Genomic DNA, 22,217 nt, shown 5'->3' with positions numbered 1-22,217 from the left:
TTAAGAAGTGCTCACCATAGCTCCAAGTATCATCCAACTTAGATCTTGAATCTTCTCTTGGTTTCCACACATTGTTATTTTCACCAAGTGCAATGCTAGAACCAATTGGTCATGGAGATCTCTGATCAACTGAATGCACAAGCTGACAGGAAAACCAGCTCTGATACCACTGTAATATCCCCACAATTTTTTTCAATTTATTTTTAGTTACAATCACAACAAGAACCTGTTAAGGTTAGGAAATCAAGATACAATAATGCTGAAATTGTAACCCTTCCACTTTCTGATCACCAAGTGCCCAATATGGGAAGGTGAGAGCATACGGTGTTGAGGGGATCGTTAGCTTCAAATAACTGGAAATAATACAACGCTTGGGCGACAAGCCAACCCCTTCCACTTTTCAGCGGGATATGGAGAATTTTAAAAATCACTTGGTGGTAAACCAACCAAGGATGATGCAAGAAACTGAAAAACAATCACTCTACCGCTTATGCAGCGGGAGGACTAGAAATGAAATAGCAATCATTCCACTGCTTATTTAGCGGGAGGACTGAAAATGAGATTACAATCAACTCAACTGCTTATTCAGTGGGAGGACAAAATTACAATAGATAAGAAGGCGGCAAACCGGCCTCTTCCACTTATGCAGTGGGCCAAAGAACAACAATTCAAGTATATAGCTGTTAGTACTACTAATAAGCTTTACAATGCAAACATGGATTACAAAATTACTAGAATCATTGTCCAAACTAGGCGGCAAGGCCATCCTCTTCCACTTATCCAGTGGGACTAAGAGAGTTCAAATAAATTGCTGTTAGTACTACTAACAAGCATTACAATATGATTCATCATGGATATTCAAATGCCAAAAACCAAACTAACAGCTGCAACTTATTGCCAAGACTCTTCACACCACAACCATAGACTCACACACTTGAAAACCAGCTTCAACCTCCCAAAACTAAATCTGATATGAATGAACAACAGGCTGGAAATACAGACCAACAACATTAAAATCCTCACAAACACTTCTAAATCACTCCTCGCACACTCAAATTATCTCTAAACACACTCCAAAGAACCCACACACTCTAAAACCAACTCCACACAAGGAAACACTCCAAACTAACAATTTTTCAGATTTTGATATGCAACCCATGCGTTGGAAACACACAAACCAGCAGCCTAGAAACTCACAAAAATGTTCGTAACTCTATTCACACTCAACAAAATCACCCCCAAATGGATGCAAATGAGAGATACAAGATAGGCGATGAGATTAGAACCAACAAACTGCACCCAAAACCCCCAAATGAATTTATGCACGCATTCCCAGGCAGCCCAACATAGTACGGCTAGGAAAGAAGTATGATTTGCATTTAAAAATTAAATACTCAACATTAAGCTCTACAAACTTACAGACTTGATCGCCTGTAGCATAGGAAGAAAACGAGCCACTACCCAGAATGATCTGACACACGAACTGAGAGTTATGAACTAAAACGTGCTATAGCCACATTGAAATCCACACCACATTGAAAATCTGAAAATGCACACTAAAATCGAACCACATATTCAAAAGATCCAATCATAGGTAGGAGTGATATCTCACATTCGAAGTCTGTCAAGAGCCCTAGGAGGTATTCACCCTCGAAGATTGTCTGGAGTCAATCCAACAGCATAACAGTGTAAATTGTTTGAGATACCAAAATGAGAGCTCAAGTCACTTATTTATAACTTTTTGCCAACCAAATTTAAATTCAAATTCAAATGCACTCCAAATACGCCCAAACCAAATGCCATTCCATTTCATCCATATTTAGCATTGCATTTCATTTCATTTCCTTGCACAAGTTCGCCTAATTCACATTCACCAAAAATTGCCCTTTTTAATAAATATAAGTGTCATAAAATAAAGTGTAAAGTGGGCACCCAACTATGGCTTCCAAATAAAAAATATTACTAAGGCAATATACTTAGAAAATCGCCCCATTTGCCTTGAGTTATAATTTAATTATTAACACCATGATGACCCCCTTGAAGTCATATGCAAATTTCGCCCAAATAGACTTAAGATAAAATTAATATTTTCTCCCTTCCTAAGTCGTCCATTCATAAAATAATCAAATATTAATGCCTCATGCCTAAGGTATTAATATATTAAAAATACCTTCTCAAATATTGATTATTGCCAAAGTGAGCTTGAGACTGAAATGCTGGAAATCACCAAAACTAAACTAAGTTGGGGCTCTGAACTGAACTGCTAAAAATAGTTATCTGAGTGAATACAGGATCCTACCAAAATAATGTTGCCAGAAATAGCCACCGAGTTGAGCTGCAAAATCCTTGCCAAGAATAGCACCAAAAAATGCTGGAAGACCAACTGCTCAAACTGACCTGCTAGAAATAGCCATCTGAACAGGCCTGCTGACATCTTGCTAAAAATAGTACTTGCTAAAAATAGCATACTGTTAAAAATAGTAAGTGTTTCCAAAGTGATTTTAACCACATTCTCAGCAGTCGTCGCACTTACTAAAATTAGTAAGTCAGGAAAAAGTCACTCGATGCAGATGCATGTTGAACCATCCTGAAGCTCTCTGAAAACCCAAAAGGAATCCAGAATCCAAACTGTCAAACTCCCACATATACCCCCTGAAAACACCAAAGAATTCTCCTAGAAAATAAGAAACCCTAATTTCTGCCCCCGCCTAGCCTATGGGCCTCCCAACTAGGCTAACGGCCAATATAACTCATTATAACGAACCTAAATGTGTCATAATCAGGCCACCATACTATAGGCATTTTTAAGGCAGAAGTATAACGAACTTGAATGTAAACCAAAATAGCTATAAGGGTTTAATACTCTTGTTTGTTTTCTTCTTTGAAATAGCAACAATTCCTTGAGAATAAAAAAACAGGAAGCTGTTGATGTGTTTTTTATACACGTGCGAACACAAAATAAAATACCCAAAAGTATCTAATCCCCTCTTGAGCAAAGTTTCTCAAATGCTGAAGATTAGCTTAAGGATCACTTGAGATAACTCCAAGGTTCTTGTATGGGTGACGACGTGTGGATAAGCTCGTTGGTTTGATGTGATTATGTTGGAATCACAAGGGGACTTACTTTGAATTGTTGAATGCTTGAATTGCTGGAACTTGTTCATCTGATGTTGCAATTTTGTGATTTTTTTGGTCCTAAACTAGCTTTAGTTGAAAAAAGGGCAAAAGAAATAGGGTTGAAGAATTCTATTTTAAAACCTAGAATGTAAGAAGATAGGTGAATGATCAGATGGAATCCTACTGGGCTAGGTCTCACCATCAACTTGAACAGTTTGACACAAGCTCAGTGCAATCTTCTAAGGACATTTCAAAGATGTTCAAATCATTACCATCAAACATTGATCACCATTCAAGTCAATGCATAAACAATGGATCTATAACAATTTGAAGTTAAGCTCATATCATTTCAGTTGACCACGCAAGGCACACTTACAATCAACAAGAGGCTAGTGGTATGGATTGAACGGATTCCACACAAACTCATTCAACAAATTCCTTCATTCAATCTAATCAACATGAAAGCAATTTGAGAAGTAAAGATCATGCTACTTGTTGAAGAAACAAATCAAATTCACCATAACTTCAATGAAATCAATTGTCCTTTACAACAAGGTTTGACAACAATCTTTGCCTTCTCCTAATCTAACTTCTATTCTAATCTAGCTACCATCTTAGCTCTATTCACTATTCACTACTCTATTTGCTAACTAGTAACCTTTATAAATGAGAGATTTGAGCCTTTTATGGTGCTCTCATTACAATTCAATGGCCCAGATCAATTCGAGATCAATGGCCGAGATTTTACAATGAAAACCCTAATTAGGGTTTGTTACAAAAAACTCAATTCGGGCCAATGAAATAATTACATCACTTTGTCATGACCAATAGATGATAAGGGTAGGTGCCTCGAAGTTTGTGCCATCATGGACGTCAAGTTCATTGCATCTAGATGTGCTAATGTGGAACTTCTTTAATTGGTGGAGTAGTGACTGGGATGACACCTCTATTTGCTTGTAAACTTGGAAGATTTGATACTCAACATTACAAGTTTGCTCGATGCTTGGTGTGATGATGGGAAGCATCATTCATCCATCCTTGTTTGCTTATCCTGCCTTGAGATGTTTGTATAATCCATCCCTTATACTTCGAGGCCTTGACCTTTTCATGTCATCTTGATGCAGCGAAAGTACTTGAGATTCTTCCTCCCTTGATACTCTTGTGCTTGCTGATGAAGTTTTCTTCTTGAAGTTGCATGATGGTGTAGATCTTGCAATCTTCCCTTTCTCATTTCTTCAAGGTGTTGCTTTGCAGTTTGCATCATCTTCCTTTCATATCTGCAAAACAAAACAAGTATGGTATCAAATACTCATGACATATAGCTTTTACACACCTTAATATGATCTCTGATTTTCATGTATTGCAGGTCTGATAAGTGTAGCTAGGGGAGTTCACTCCTTTTGATGACTAAATTTATTATTTTTATGATGAAATTCGCTCAATATGCTTCTTTGCTGAGTTAATTCGCCCTTCTTATGATTGAAATCACTGCACTTCTGGGACAAATTCGCCAATGACACTGATTGTAATTACTGGTTTGCTCTTGAAATTCGTTGTTTGAGAGGGAACTCGCTGATGATATACTGAAATATGCTTCCTTATCGAATAGATTCATTGTCGTCTTGATGGATTTCGTTGTTCATATTGATCAAATTCGCTGATTAGAATGCCTGCTCTGCCTTTAATAGAAAAGAAATTCATTCTGAATTGTTGACTAAATGAATACTTTGAATCTCATTATATAGGCGCTTGGGGCTAAAGACATGTATCTTAGAAGGTCGACTTACATCTTTCAAATTGGGATTTTGTTTTGGGTGCCAGAGTAGTGTTTGATTAATCTTTAAAGTGCATTAGAATATTAAGGAAATTCGCTCCCCCCTCTCAATTTGTGAAGTTCGCTCTCCTGTCTCAATTTGTGAAGTTCGTTCCCCCATCTCAATTTGTGAAGTTCGCTCCCCCAGGTCAGCACATAAAGTTCGCTATGATTTTGTTGCACATGAAGCTCGCTCCAAGGTGGGTGCACATGAAGTGACCTTGTAACCTGCCCTTTTCATCTTCTTAACTCAAAATCACTCCTTCCAAGCATTAAATTGGTTCAAAGCAATGTTCTCATAAACAATCTTGCAAATTCGCTCTCCTTGGCTTCCACATGAAATTCGCTCCCATGGGCTTGAAGATGAAGTATGCTCTCCTGGGCTTGGAGATGAAGTTCGCTCCTCATGCTTAAGACATGAAGTTCGCTCTTGTATGCTTGAAGGTGAAATTCACTGCCGTGGGCTTAAACATGAAGTTCGCTTTCAACGCAAAATCGGATCAGCTCAAGGTGAATGCTCTCCCATCATCTCCCAGGTATATGAAAGAAATTCACTCTCACTTAGGAATTCATGAAGTAAAATTCGTTCCACCACCTTTGCATATGAAGTTCGCCCTTAGAGGTCACCACATGAAATTCACTTTGAAACTCATTCCTATGAAGTTCTCTCTCCTAGGCGTGGACTTGAAATTCGCTCCTCTAGGCTTGAACATGAAGTTCGCTCTCCTTGCCTTGAACATGAAGTTCGCTATACCTGCCTTGATCATGAAGTTCGCTCTCCTCTCTCAAAACATGAAGTTCGCTCCATTTGCCTGACTCATGAAGTGAAAACCAAAATGAACTCTCCCTTCATTGCTTCATTGTTTCATCAATTCAATCCTTAGGTTTCTCAAATTTTCATTCGCAAAAAAACATGTCAAATTTACCTCGTGAAGGCCTAAAAGGGAAATTTGTTCCTATTAAAGAGCACATGAAGTGGAATTCACTCCAAAGGAGCACTTGAAGGGAATTTCAAAATCAACATTCTAACCCCCTTTGCTCACTTATACTCATTTTCCCAACTTCACTAGGTCATAGCATGCTCAACATGAGGCCTTAGGATTTCACTTTGAGTGTTAAGCACATGAAGTTCGCTCCACAAGGGGATGCACATGAAGAGAAGTCCAAATCAAAGTGGATGCACTTGAAGTTCGCTCCAAAACTCATGCATCCGAAGTGGATTGAAACTTGACACTTAGTGCTTGCTTGCTCATTCTCCTTCATTCTTTCATTCAAGCTTGTTGAAACTAGGCTCATGGTGCCTACGTACTTGACCCAATTGAAGTTTCCCTCTATTAGACCTCTTTCTCTTTATGTTCACTTTGACTTCATTTCACTCCCAAAAGAAGAGCTATCCTCCCGACTCCCGGCTTCTTGACCATCTATATGTCTTCAATGCAAAGGCCAATAGCTAAGGACTTTAACACTACCCTAGAAAGCAGGAAAAAAGTGGGGGTCTCCATTTGCGATGGGGCGATGTGTGAATACCTCACAACAAAAGCAAACAAGAATATTAAGATTGATTAGTAAGTTAATCTCAAAACATCATCACTACAAAAGCTATAAAAAAAAATCCAAGATTAAAGGGAGACTCAGGGATTGTGCAAGTATCTGAATGCACTGACATTTATTTGTTCTTTGGTTTTTCCTTTTTCAAAAAATAAGCGAGAACGAGTTTACCATGGAATCAGCATGTTAGTCATGTTCATAGTTCCACGGGGTTTGGGGACGTTTCCTTGGGGGGACGGGGGTACTTGGGGCCTAAGTTTGGAAACGCCGGGGGCACAACGGCAGGGGAGCGGTGCTGACATAATACATTTAATACTTGAAAAATTAGTTTTAAAAATATGTATATGTATAACTGTATAAGGAATAAGTTAACACATTGCAATGAACTTTGAACAATAAGCTATGAGTAGAAACTAGAAAGATTGTGTTGGAGTATGTTAAATGGATCTAACCCTTAAGATAGTAAAAGCGCTAATTAACTTACTCCTATCATTTCAGCTGAAGGTATAGAAATAATAGCATAAATCTATTTCAATTTTGTTGTCATGAAAAACATCTTTATATGTGTAATGATCACTCTAGATGATCTTTTATTTTTTAACAAGCATAAGAACCATGAAAACTAAAACAGTGCTTATCTCTGCTATTAAGTATTGATAACGATTACAAGTTGACACAAATGTTGGTACAAGGTAGCACATTGAAAAACACTTTCTAGATTGCCCAAATTGTATGAAACTAGCATCCAATAGAAAACAATAAATGAAAATGCCTTGAAAAGGCAGCTGAAATGATCACTATAGGTCCGAAACACACATTTTGGTTTAAATTTCTGTATACAACAATGCAGGTCTGATACAACTGGAAAATATGTTGTAGGTCCAAAACATCACCATTGTAGGTTCAAACAACCCCTTAAAGCCTCCTAAAACTCACTCTATGCAACCATGTTCGCGCCCAAACAATGCCAAACAGCTTGAGATAGACTCAACCACACCTATCAGTATTAAAAAATTGCAAGTCAGTTTGCAAGTCCCCTCCAAGGTTGAGGGACGTCTGGGAGTCCCCTTGGCATTTCTAACACAAGAAACTTCTGGGAAACGTCCCCCTAGTGAGGAAACGTCTTGGAGACGGCAGAGGAAACTTGGTGGCAGTGGAGGGATGGCGGAGGGACGTTCTCTAGGAGTCCCTGCGTCTCGGGGACATCCCTGTCTCGGAAAAGCCTACGTCCCTTTGGAACATTGGTCATGTTAATGTTGATGTCTTGTTAATTTAATCATTGTGTTTTTTGTTTTATTTGCTCATGTAAATTCCTTTTGTAGTGATAACCTTTGGATTTAACTTTTTTGCAGATGAACATGGGTAAACTTCAGAAAATTGAAAAGCACTCAAAACAAGTTATGGAGTCAAAGCACAAGCTTAAACCCAGGAATAACTCTTTCAAACAAAAACAACCTGATATAAGGACATCTTTAGTTGGTAACTCATATAATTTTTCTTACTATGTGCTTGGTTCTTTTCACTTCTGTCCTTTGGAGCTGTCTATTTGATTTTTTATCGTTCTTGTATTTCTATAATTCTTGTTCTTTTATAATTATGAAGTTTAACTGCTTTCATGATACAGTCCTTAAAATAACGATTTACTTTTCAAAAGTCTGTTGCCTAGGATAATACTTGTCAACTAAGAAAAATTTCTCAACTTAATTGGATGTTGCACATCTTTTGATTACACTTATGGATGTGGATTTCTAAGTGAATTGATAGTTCACAGTTACAGCTCACAACTAATTGAATTGTATGACAACTAGGAGAGTTTTATGCCAAATTTAAATATATATATTTTTTGACAATAAATACAACTCAGCTGAAGATTGTAGCGAGATTACATGATTCAATTAGATTTCTTCATCCAGAACCTTGGCTAGCTTAATACCATAATTCAAAGAAAAGATGAAGAATATGGCAAGCCAGGTGATGCTGCACCAACACACAGTTGGAAAGGAACTCTCACTGTAAACACGTACCTACAGATTGAGGGTGAATTCAGATTGCATCCACCCAAACAGGTATGCTCAGAAATAGAAATTAAACATAAGTCAATACACAACAAAAAGGAGAGGAGGGAAAGACTTCAAGAAATCACTAAGAACTTGCTTGACTGCTCCAAATGTAGAGTGTAGTATCTAGAAGACTTGCACTTTGATTAGCTAGATTATCAGCAATGCTGTTTTTTGCCCTTGGAATGTGATGGAAGTCAATCAAAGTAAAGTTCTTGCTGATAGTTTGATTGCATTGCTTGTCAGCTGAGAGCTTGTATTCCTTCTTTTGATGGTATAGCCTGTAATCTATGTCCTGGGTATTAGGGGAATGAGAACTTTTCTGACTCTCTGTAGACCTTGGGAACATGATGGGCTGAGTCTCGAAGGAGTGCTAGGATGTTCAAGGTATTGGACACAGCTTTGAACAATTTCTCTTGAAGATTTGATGAAAACTAGCTTTTCATATACTACAAAAAGAATGGGGAGAAGAGATTTATCTGAAGTGGTCTAGGTGGTTTCTTTGTGAATATTTTGAAGGTTGTGATGGATGTCAATTGTTTTTTTGAATGAGTCAGGAATAGTAGCTTTGAGAAAATTGTTGAGTAATGCTAGCTTCCACACTTGCCTTGCATAATTATTCTGCTCTCTTGCTCTCTTACTTGCTTTTTTGCCCTGCTGATGGATCATGGTATTTGATCTGAAACGTTGGCAATGCAAAAATTTACATGGTTGAATCCAGAAAAACAAAAAGAAAATAATTATGCTCAATTAATATATGGTCTTAATTCTCTTCCTCCTTGAAACATAGAGCACATCGGTCAGGGCCAGGAAATTTTTGCTTTTGACAATTGTCAAATGTCAGCCATTTATTTTGTAAGAGAAGCCAATATAAGAATTTTGCTTCTGGGATGCCACGAATATGCCAGATTTGCCTCCAATTGGGAAGAGTGGGATGTTCCTTTATAGCCCTTGCCAACGGATTATGTTCTTGTTCCTTTAATACACCCCTAGATAACTTTATCTTCAGCTAGAGGATCAAGAGGAATGCGCTTCTTAAAAGAGTTAGTAAAGGCTTACCGATCTTCTCTCATATTTATTGGAAGATACATTTCATAGCAGCTTTTGCCTTTGGCTACTCCAAAATTTATGGCTTGCAAGAAGGTGAGGATTGTCAGCATTTTTGGTGTCATTGATGTCACATTCGTACAGGTCTTCTATGGCAATGCATCTACACAGTAATTTATCATGTTAGTTTGGTGAATGTATAGTATACACTACAAGCAAAATGGAGTATTTCGCACTGTAGAATCTCACCGTTGGCTGTCCCTCTGTGTTGTTTATATCTGGATTAGAACATCTGCCAGGTTAGATCACATCTTTTTCAATCGTTGATTATTTCTGAGTTTTTGTCATCTTCTTTAGTTGGCATTCTTCATATTCCAGCCTGGTCGACTACATGGACTTCTAATCAAGAAGTCAATTGAACTTTTTTTGAGAAGAATTTACAAACTTTATTTCTGGTTCATTCTTCATGGTTTGATGTCGGTTAAACTATTTTTTCTTACAAGGCGATTAGGTTTTGTTTGAAGAAAACAAATAACGTGAAATATACCGATATCTTTCCTTAAGTGGAAATAGTTTGAACTGGATTAGTTTTGTTTTGGTTACAAATAACTTCTTCAGTTAATAAGAAGTTCGAACTGGAAAGGATTAGTTTTTGTTTTGTAAACAAATCGGTTGGATAAGTAGTTAGAACTGAAAGAAGATTTGTTTTTTTGTTAAGAAGTTAAATGATAACTATCAACCAATTCGAACCATATGCTTTCTTATAAGATGTCTTTTTGGAGATTGTTATTGGTGAGAGTTTTCTTTGTAAATCTGGCAATAAGGAGAAAATAATACAGTTTGAGAAAGGGATTGTTGGAGACTTCAGAATGCAGCTGTTTCATATTGCACTCTTTCACTGACAGAAGAATGGCTGATTGATGATCGACAATCCTCATGTAATGGTATTGCTGTTGAAGTTTTTATTCCAAAGTTGTTTTCTGAAGAACATTAACAGTTTTTTAAGTTTATTTTTCTAAAATATAACAGATATCGTGATAGTTGAGAAGGTCTGATTTTGAAATCTGAAGGGACATACTTTCATACATTACTTACTGTAATATCCCCACTTTGAAATAGAATTTAATAATAAATGATAATAATATCCCCACTTTGAAATAGAATTTAATAATAAATGATAATAATATCCCCACTTTGAAATAGAATTTAATAAATTTTTTTAATAATATCCCCACTTTGAAATAGAATTTAATAATAAATGATAATAATAAAATTGAAATATAAAATGATATAATTAAATATGATTAATTAAAAATTAATTAAGTTAATGAAAAGTCAAAAGACATGAAAGGAAAAGTTGTGACTCCCTCAACAATGATATATAAAAGGGAGAAGAAAACCTCATTTGAGGGGGGGATAATTTGGTAATGAGAAGTGCAGATCTGATTTAAATAATAAGTGCAGATTTGATTATGAAATGTTGTGTCCCTTTCAAATGGTAGAAATAATGAAGAGTTGCACTCTTTCAAAGGGTGATAATGGTGAAAGGGTGTGTCTCTTGCCAAAGGGCATACATGATGAAGAGGTGTGACCTCTCACTCAAATTGAGAGATATAAACGGAAGGAATCAAAAGCATCTAGTGAGATCACCATTGATAAGATCATATCAGAATTGTTATCAAGTTACAAGAAGTAACATTTGTGTTCTTTGTGGTATGCCTCCCAATCTGCAGGCGACATCTACAGTGCGAACTCCAACCGCAGGCTACAATCTGCGTACAGGTAAGAGAGGTTAAGAAGTCTTAAGGTGTATATGTGTGTGGACATGTGTGCCACACACACACATATATATTAATGCATATTTATGAATACATATATCTCTAATGATTACTTATATGAATGTAGCAATAAAGATAGGAATCTATGTAGAATATGTATGTATATTTAGGATCATTAGAAAGATTAAAGAATATGTAAATGAAGACGTAAATTATGGAATGGAAAACAGTAATGAATTATAAAATGTAATATTAATGTGATTATATGATGGAGGCTATAGGGAAGAAATTACCTTAGCCTAATGGAGGGATTATGATAATCCCTGGTAGGCAGTATATACTGAATATCTATATGCATATATATGGCTTGGTTGACTAAGTTCATCCAAGAAGAGACGGATCTGGCCGGTCCCCTCTGATGGACTTGGATGATGAGATGCATCATCCAAGGCAAGGAATTGACATATGGTCTTCCTTGGATGGCTTGGGTGTAAGAAGTTACACCCAAGACAACAATCGAATTAACCTTTGATTTCCTGGATGGCTTGGGTGTAAGAAGTTACATCCAAGACAGGAATCGAATTAACCTTCGATTTCCTGGATGGCTTGGGTGTAAGAAGTTACACCCAAGATAGGAATCGAATTAACCTTCGATTTCCTGGATGACTTGGGTGTAAGAAGTTACATCCAAGACAGGAATCGAATTAACCTTCGATTTCTTGGATGGCTTGAGTGTAAGAAGTTACATCCAAGACAGGAATCGAATTAACGTTTGATTTCCTGGATGGCTTGGGTGTAAGAAATTACATCCAAGACAGGAGTCGAATTCACCTTCGATTTCCTGGATGGCTTGGAACCAAGATGGGTTCCAAGAAGGCGAGCTTCACAGCTGCCTAAGGACATATCTTCGTATGGCATTCGTATCCTTTTTATTTTAAAGAATTGAACGTAGTGTTAATTAAGTAATTGAACTTTAATTGCAAATTAGATTAGTTATGTATATATATTTTTGTTGTGTTGTAACAATCTGTTTTGCAGGACAATGATCTCTAACTAGTAGGGACATTACAGTGGTATCAAAGCTATGATCCTGCCATCCTACAGGGTAAAGATGAATCATTGAATCATTCTAGTCAATAAGAAGAAATCTGACAATACGTGTAATCATGTGTATGCTTTGTGTTTGCAATTATCCATGTGTATGCTTCATGTTTTTCAAGTGTATGCTCTTTGTTTTTTTTATTCATATTTGTAGATGACCTAATTTGAGAAAGTTAAAATCTACATTGCTTGAGGACAAGCAAATTTGGGAGGGGTGGACTGTAATATCCCCACTTTGAAATAGAATTTAATAATAAATGATAATAATATCCCCACTTTGAAATAGAATTTAATAATAAATGATAATAATATCCCCACTTTGAAATAAAATTTAATAATAAATGATAATAATATCCCCACTTTGAAATAGAATTTAATAATAAATGATAATAATAAAATTGAAATATAAAATGATATAATTAAATATGATTAATTAAAAATTAATTAAGTTAATGAAAAGTCAAAAGACATGAAAGGAAAAGTTGTGACTCCCTCAGCAATGATATATAAAAGGGAGAAGAAAACCTCATTTGAGGGGGGGATAATTTGGTAATGAGAAGTGCAGATCTGATTTAAATAATAAGTGCAGATTTGATTATGAAATGTTGTGTCCCTTTCAAATGGTAGAAATAATGAAGAGTTGCACTCTTTCAAAGGGTGATAATGGTGAAAGGGTGTGTCTCTTGCCAAAGGGCATACATGATGAAGAGGTGTGACCTCTCCCTCAAATTGAGAGATATAAACGGAAGGAATCAAAAGCATCTAGTGAGATCACCATTGATAAGATCATATCAGAATTGTTATCAAGTTACAAGAAGTAACATTTGTGTTCTTTGTGGTATGCCTCCCAATCTGCAGGCGACATCTACAGTGCGAACTCTAATCGCAGGCTACAATCTGCGTACAGGTAAGAGAGGTTAAGAAGTTTTAAGGTGTATATGTGTGTGGACATGTGTGCCACACACACACATATATATTAATGCATTTTTATGAATACATATATCTCTAATGATTACTTATATGAATGTAGCAATAAAGATAGGAATCTATGTAGAATATGTATGTATATTTAGGATCATTAGAAAGATTAAAGAATATGTAAATGAAGACATAAATTATGGAATGGAAAACAGTAATAATTATAAAATGTAATATTAATGTGATTATATGATGGAGGCTATAGGGAAGAAATTACCTTAGCCTAATGGAGGGATTATGATAATCCCTGGTAGGCAGTATATACTGAATATTTATATGCATATATATGGCTTGGTTGACTAAGTTCATCCAAGAAGAGACGGATCTGGCCGGTCCCCTCTGATGGACTTGGATGATGAGATGCATCATCCAAGGCAAGGAATTGACATATGGTCTTCCTTGGATGGCTTGGGTGTAAGACACCCAAGACAGAAATCGAATTAACCTTCGATTTCCTGGATGGCTTGGGTATAAGAAGTTACATCCAAGATAGGAATCGAATTATCCTTCGATTTCCTAGATGGCTTGGGTGTAAGAAGTTACACCCAAGACACGAATCGAATTAACGTTCGATTTCCTGGATGGCTTGGGTGTAAGAAGTTACATCCAAGACGGGAATTGAATTAACGTTTGATTTCCTGGATGGCTTGGGTGTAAGAAATTACATCCAAGACAGGAGTCGAATTCACCTTTGATTTCCTGGATGGCTTGGAACCAAGATGGGTTCCAAGAAGGCAAGCTCCACAGCTGCCTAAGGACATATCTTCATATGGCATTCGTATCCTTTTTATTTTAAAGAATTGAAAGTAGTGTTAATTAATTAATTGAACTTTAATTGCAAATTAGATTAGTTATGTATATATATTTTTGTTGTGTTGTAACAATCTGTTTTGCAGGACGATGATCTCTAACTAGTAGGGACATTACAGTGGTATCAGAGCTATGATCCTGCCATCCTGCAGGGTAAAGATGAATCATTGAATCATTATAGTCAATAAGAAGAAATCTGACAATACGTGTATTCATGTGTATGCTTTGTGTTTGCAATTATCCATGTGTATGCTTCGTGTTTTTCAAGTGTATGCTCTTTGTTTTTTTTATTCATATTTGTAGATGACTTAATTTGAGAAAGTTAAAATCTACATTGCTCGAGGACAAGCAAATTTCGGAGGGGTGGACTGTAATATCCCCACTTTGAAATAAAATTTAATAATAAATGATAATAATATCCCCACTTTGAAATAGAATATAATAATAAATGATAATAATAAAATTGAAATATAAAATGATATAATTAAATATGATTAATTAAAAATTAATTAAGTTAATGAAAAGTCAAAAGACATGAAAGGAAAAGTTTTGACTCCCTCAACAATGATATATAAAAGGGAGAAGAAAACCTCATTTGAGGGGGGGATAATTTGGTAATGAGAAGTGCAGATCTGATTTAAATAATAAGTGCAGATTTGATAATGAAATGTTGTGTCCCTTTCAAATGGTAGAAATAATGAAGAGTTGCACTCTTTCAAAGGGTGATAATGGTGAAAGGGTGTGTCTCTTGCCAAAGGGCATACATGATGAAGAGGTGTGACCTCTCCCTCAAATTGAGAGATATAAACGGAAGGAATCAAAAGCATCTAGTGAGATCACCATTGATAAGATCATATCAGAATTGTTATCAAGTTACAAGAAGTAACATTTGTGTTCTTTGTGGTATGCCTCCCAATCTGCAGGCGACATCTACAGTGCGAACTCTAATCGCAGGCTACAATCTGCGTACAGGTAAGAGAGGTTAAGAAGTTTTAAGGTGTATATGTGTGTGGACATGTGTGCCACACACACACATATATATTAATGCATTTTTATGAATACATATATCTCTAATGATTACTTATATGAATGTAGCAATAAAGATAGGAATCTATGTAGAATATGTATGTATATTTAGGATCATTAGAAAGATTAAAGAATATGTAAATGAAGACATAAATTATGGAATGGAAAACAGTAATAATTATAAAATGTAATATTAATGTGATTATATGATGGAGGCTATAGGGAAGAAATTACCTTAGCCTAATGGAGGGATTATGATAATCCCTGGTAGGCAGTATATACTGAATATTTATATGCATATATATGGCTTGGTTGACTAAGTTCATCCAAGAAGAGACGGATCTAGCCGGTCCCCTCTGATGGACTTGGATGATGAGATGCATCATCCAAGGCAAGGAATTGACATATGGTCTTCCTTGGATGGCTTGGGTGTAAGACACCCAAGACAGAAATCGAATTAACCTTCGATTTCCTGGATGGCTTGGGTGTAAGAAGTTACATCCAAGATAGGAATCGAATTAACCTTCGATTTCCTAGATGGCTTGGGTGTAAGAAGTTACACCCAAGACAGGAATCGAATTAACCTTCGATTTCCTGGATGGCTTGGGTGTAAGAAGTTACATCCAAGACAGGAATCGAATTAACCTTCGATTTTCTGGATGGCTTGGATGTAGGAAGTTACATCCAAGACAGGAATTGAATTAACGTTCGATTTCCTGGATGGCTTGGGCGTAAGAAGTTACATCCAAGACAGGAATCGAATTAACGTTCGATTTCCTGGATGGCTTGGAACCAAGATGGGTTCCAAGAAGGCGAGCTTCACACCTGCCTAAGGACATATCTTCGTATGGCATTCGTATCCTTTTTATTTTAAAGAATTGAAAGTAGTGTTAATTAAGTAATTGAACTTTAATTGCAAATTAGATTAGTTATGTATATATATTTTTGTTGTGTTGTAACAATCTGTTTTGCAGGACAATGATCTCTAACTAGTAGGGACATTACACTTACTGTGCTTTATTTTCAGAAGATCTAATTTTGAAGTAGTAGTGAGACACACATTCAGAAGTTATATGTGGGAGTGTTTGCAGGGCTTTTCTTGATTCAGTTGGCTCAGCGTTATGACAGAATATCTGTCATAGTGCTGTTCTTTGGTGAAAAGACTGGTCATTTTTAACAGCATATAATCTATCTAAATTAAGATTCTCTACTTGAATTGTATACTTGTTCTATGTTTGAACAATTGAACTCTAAAGTTTAACTTTTCAAGTTGGAAATTATTTCATTGTATCACAACTTTTGGAAAGTTTTGGAAAGTGGATTGGGTTGGTGCCCTAGGTGGTATTAAGTTGTTGCTCAGATTGTAAAGAGTTGGTGCTCTTGGTAAAAGGGTTGGTGCCGTTGGTGATTTGTAATCAGATTTCCTTGTGAGGCCGGATTAGGACAGTAGATCCTAGCGACATTTCTCACTGTGGTTTTCCCACATTGGGTTTCCATGTAAAATTTGTGTGTTGTGCTTTTGCTGGTGTATCTTTTGATTTCTGATGTTACATCTTTCAAAACTTATTTTTTTCAGAATTAAAGCTTAGCAAAAGTTTAATTTGGTAAAAGAATTAAGTTTTGCTAGTTCTACTAATTCACCCCCCCTCTCAGTAGTACTTCTGTGTTCTACAAGGATTTTATTTTGATTCAACCATTCCTTTACCTGATTGAAGATTCTAGGTTTGCAATTTCCCATGATTATATCCTCTAGGAGATGTATCTTAGACCCATTACGAGACAACCAGGAGAGATGCTGGTAAATAAAGGGAACAATAGCTTCAACATTTCACCAAATTTGGGACTTCTTGATTGCAGCAGGGTGCTGAGAAATATCTTTTCTAGGCTGAAAATGATACTTTTGGCATAGAAATTTAGTCCACCACCTTTCTAGTTGAGAGATCATTCTCTAAACAAGTTTTGCTGCCAAGGGGTTTTGATGATCTCAAAGAATTCTTAGGCCTTGATCTCCTCATTTTTTGGTTCTTGTTAGCTGCTTCCGTTGACTAAATGTTATTTCTTCTTATTCTTCCTATTATCCATCCTCCCAAAGGAATTTCGACATAAGCTGCTCCTGTTTTTGAATGACTTGTTCAGCAGTGCTTACAGTAGCAAGCTGGCATAATGGAAGGGCACCCAGGACAGAATTGATTAGAAGCATCTTAGGAGTAGGCCAAGAATTGGACCAGCTGCTAATGTTAGCTTTCATTTCTGATTTTACTTATCAGTTTATCCCAATGCATTATGTAGGTCTGTTAAAACTTAAAGAGATAGGTATCTCCAAGTAGGAGAAAGTTTGCTCATTGCATACTTCATAACCCATAATTCGAGAAATTTAAGCAGCCTCATGATTATAAGGATGAGAGAAGTGAATTACCAATTTATGAATTTTTATTATGATACCTATTATTTATTTTTGAACTCTTTGGGGATTGTAGCAAACATCCTAGCAATCTGTGCAGTAGCTTGGCCAAAGAGGATGGTATCATCAGCAAATTGAGCATGATTAAGCTCTTTTCCTTCTGTTGGTTGAAAATTTTGTACACTTGGGGAAATATACAAAATTGTGGTTTCAACCACAGTGTGTGAGTAAAACTCTCCTAATTAAGGGAAGACTCCCCCTATCTAACTACAACTTTAAAAATAAAATAGGATGGGACAGCAATCTTTCTTCTTCTTTCAAGAAAGACAATATCCTTTTCTCTTCACAGAAAAGTGATAGCGACAAGGTCTGGGTGCCATTTTTGATGAAAGAAAAACCTAGAGTCCACAGAGGACCCAGCTGCCTGGGATGAATGCGGGCGGAATCCATGGGGAACCAGGCTCGGACCAAGATCCGTAAGGAATCCGGACCAGGACCCAAGGCTAATGGGGAAGAATCGGTAACTTAGAGTGTGAGTACTAATTAATCTTATAGTTAGTGTGACTACTAGTTAATCTTTGCAAGCGGTTTACTATTAATTATTGTCTAGTCTCTGCAGATTATTTGTTCTAATAAATCAACAATTAAATAGTAAATATCATTAAACACACTAATATATATTTCATATTAATTTACTGTGCTTCCATGGGCAGTGTAATTTGATGAACCTCTGATGATGTACATGGTTATGTTAGTCCTCCCCTCTCAAATTTGCTTGTCCACAAGCAATTTCAAGTTTGGATGATTAAATATTTTCTCTCCTTCCCATTTAGCTTCTTCTTTGGGAATGGTTTTACTCCTCAAGTTCTTATACTATCAGTGCACGGTTTGAGCAATTTTACTGTCACATTCTTCCTTCGTATATATTTCAATAGTCCTTATGTTGTCCTTCCCATGCTATCGTGAGTGTGAGACTTATGTTTGCAAACGATGGGCCTAGGGTGATTTGAAACATGCACCCCATTTAGAGCATAGTCCTTAAACATTTATAAGTACTCATAGGGCATATCATATTCAAGGAAGGTGCACACACACCAAAAGTATTCATGTTGAAACATGTAAGATATGGAGCATCCATTTAAGACAAAAATCATTCATGTTGAAAATACATGACGCAATCTCATAAGATACAAAAGCACATCCATGAAGCATGGTCATAAACACATGGAAAGCATAAAACAATTGTGTGAATACATGCATGGCTTGTAGTATACATGAAAGTCTTGAAACATAAGTAATGCATGAACCAATACCCATAAATACACATAAGGTATGAAGCATACACGTCACATAGAGGTGCAAAGCATACATATGAAACACATACAGAGTAAACACTTTATGCATGAATCCAATATATCAAGTATGAAGTATACACATGATACATAAGACATGAGTTGTACACATGGATATGCATAAGTTGTAAAGCACGAAACATCTACATAAACTTGGAGTATACACATAAGGTATGAATACTTGTAAAGCATGAAGTGTACACATGAATACATGTAACACATAAAGGATGAAGTATACACAAGAATTCACTTAAGCCATGAAGTATACACATGACACATAAACACCATAAGACATCACATGGACACATGTAAGGCAAGAAGCAACACGCATGAGTATACAAAAGGCATGAAGTGATACACAAGGCTATGTAAGGCACGAATCATACATATGAATACATGCAAAACATGAATCATATATGTAACACATGAAGTAATACGTAAATATACATAAGGTGCAAACATATATGACAAAGGCACTCAAAGAATGCACATGGAGTAAACACTATGAAAACACATCAGTCATGAAGTAAATATGCTTAAGATATAAAACTTTTGAGAAAGGCATACATAAAATGCACATGGAATAAATGTGTTGAAAACACATCAATAATGATGTGAAGCATACATTAGGAAGGCACATGCTGAAATTATGACAAACATGGAGCAATCACATAAGCATAATACTGGCATTCATGAGAAAAGTATACTCATAAAACATACAATGGAGCAACCACAACAAACACTTGCATATCTGCAAATTATGAGGTATATATACATGAAACATACATTTAAGAGAAATATACATAAGACATGTGAATACACTTAAGCATGAAGTATACACTTAATGTAAACCCATAAATTATACACATAGGGCATAGATCATACAAATATATGAGCATACTTAAATACATTCAGGCATACCAATATATCTGAAGCATGTGAAATTACATAAAGCCTGAAACATATACTCACTAAAAGACAATAAATATACACATAAAGGTATGTAGGGCGGAAGCCAATGAAGCATAAATACATGTAAGGTGCTAATACACGCAGGTATGGAACATACATGATACTTAAATTTAGGAATCACAACTATTCGCAAGGTAGGAAGCATACACTTATAAGAGCAATGTTGGCTTATTTATAATTAATTCCTAAGTTACCGGTTCGGGTTCGGTGTAATGTCCCCATTTTAGCAGACTTGGATTTTGTGAGATTAGCCTATTATCCTGACCCTCGTAGGCTAATGTGTTGGATAGAGGGTCTTTTGAGGATTGGTATCATCTCTAGTGTTCAAAGTGCTTCAGTTTGGTCTTCGTTTGGCATCATTCGGACATCATTTGCTCTACTTCCTATTTTTAGTAAGTCTTGGGATGTTAGAGATGGACCCTTGCTATTTTTAGTAAAGGGGGTATGGTCATATGCAGCTTCATCATGTCAGCTCCCAGTTCAGACGACGTTCAAAAATGTTGAATATTAATGTTTATTTAGTTTAAATAAACATTAATGTTTTGAGCTTATATTATTAAGTTATAATATAATTTTATATTATAACTTAAGTAAGGGTCCAAGTATCATTAAAGGGGACCATTTAATTAATTAATTGTGGCTCTTTTACCAAGGTGAAATATTAAATGACAAAGTGAAAATATTATATCATTAAATGTCATTTAATATCATTAATTGATTTAATGTCTTATTGGAGAAAATCAAACCTTCATGGGAAATATATATAAGGCTTTTGAAAAGAAGAGAAGGGGGATTGATTATGTGATTGGAGTTTTTGATTGAAGTTTCTCTGGAGCATTGAAGTGTAGAATACCAAGGGTTTCTGCAGGATCCAAGGCTTGTCGGCATTGGAGAGCATGGCTTCTTCATTGTAACAGCATATAGAGGGTGTGCAATATCATCTGATTATGCTTGTGAGAGTTGGCTTCATTTAGAAGTCAATATTGAGCTAATTGGAGGGTTTATTTCAGAGTTTGTTTGCAGATTGAAAGAGACTATAATGCGCTACAGTGCCGTGAACAGTGCGCATGAAAAGTGCGCATGAACAGTGCGCATGAACAGTGCGCTACAGTAGTTTGAGTTCTATAGAAGGGGATTTAGAAAGGTTGAACAGCTATATATATTTGACAAGGGATTTGCATATGAGGAGAATCAAACCAATATATCAAGGCAGCCATTGAAATTCTAGGTTTTCTATCTATGGTCATTGTATTAGAAAATCATTACTTCATTGCATCATTTTCTATTATGGTTATATCATGAAATACTTGGAGGTTGCATATGTTTAATGGAGATATAATTTGCATATTCCACATTCATGGTAACATTCAACATTGATCAGCCACTTAGCTTTCATGCCAATTGTTTTCTTAAATGCCTAATGGCTGTAGGTATACATTGGGATGCATGACAAGTGTTTGTCTTAATGTCAACTAGCTGTACTAGTTAATTTCAGTCATTACATATGTGTGGAAAGGTCTAAAACAGCTAGTATATCATTTCTATAACAACTTTGCATTGTTAGAAGCTTTCCATAACTTCATTTGCAGCCTACAAACCCAAAGAAGACAAATAAAGAATTCACTACAGCGGCTTCAAACATTGTATGCCAAGTGTTTGACAATATTCCTTGGGGTTCAAATAAGCAAAACAGGGTCAGATTAGCCAAGGGATATTACATTCGGGCACCGGTTTGGGTTCGAAGAACCCGGTACGAGAAAATTTTGAAAAGGGGTTTGGGTTCGTTGGTACAAAAACATGTAAATTCTTTATATATATATATTGATATTTGTGAAGCCTATAAGCATGAATTAAAAATTTGCATGTCAAATAGCATCATATAAACAACAAAACAAACATTAGTCTTCAACTCCTCTTTGATCTTGGAAGCCAAATTTTGTTCACCCTTTCTTCAACCTGCTCTCATAAAACATATGTTTGCAACACAAATGAGGTGAAATGAGTGAATATAATGTTTTAGAAGTCACTTTTAGGATATAAGTTTCACTTTTTAGTAGGCGGAATTAATTTTTTTTTTTTTTTTGCATATAATTTGCTTTTTTGGGCCGCCCAGCCGCCTAGGTTTGACCTGGGTCCGCCTGGGTTCGATTGGGTTCGACCTGGGTTCGATTGGGTTCGACTGGGTTCGACCCGGGTTCAACTGGGTTCGACCAGGGA

The 22,217-nt window shown here is 36.1% G+C and overlaps 1 protein-coding gene across 9 annotated transcripts in view; it reads left to right on the top strand.

The window, feature by feature from the left end:
• LOC131057423 (protein NUCLEOLAR FACTOR 1-like) overlaps window positions 1-22,217 on the top strand; it is a 362,090-nt gene that overhangs the window by 7,681 nt on the left and 332,192 nt on the right. For 8 of the 9 annotated variants that reach the window (XM_059221122.1, XM_059221116.1, XM_059221119.1 and 5 more), the window contains one exon: window positions 7,831-7,957. The exons of the other annotated variant lie outside the window; for it this stretch is intronic. In XM_059221122.1, the coding sequence (XP_059077105.1) occupies window positions 7,831-7,957 (127 nt within the window). The remainder of the gene's footprint in view (window positions 1-7,830; window positions 7,958-22,217) is intronic. 9 annotated transcript variants of the gene reach the window in all.

The sequence above is a fragment of the Cryptomeria japonica genome, chromosome 5 (genome assembly GCF_030272615.1).
Source record: "Cryptomeria japonica chromosome 5, Sugi_1.0, whole genome shotgun sequence".
Lineage (NCBI taxonomy): Eukaryota > Viridiplantae > Streptophyta > Pinopsida > Cupressales > Cupressaceae > Cryptomeria > Cryptomeria japonica.
The sequence above is the reverse complement of the archived record's forward strand: the minus strand, read 5'-3'. Positions and strand labels throughout refer to the sequence as shown.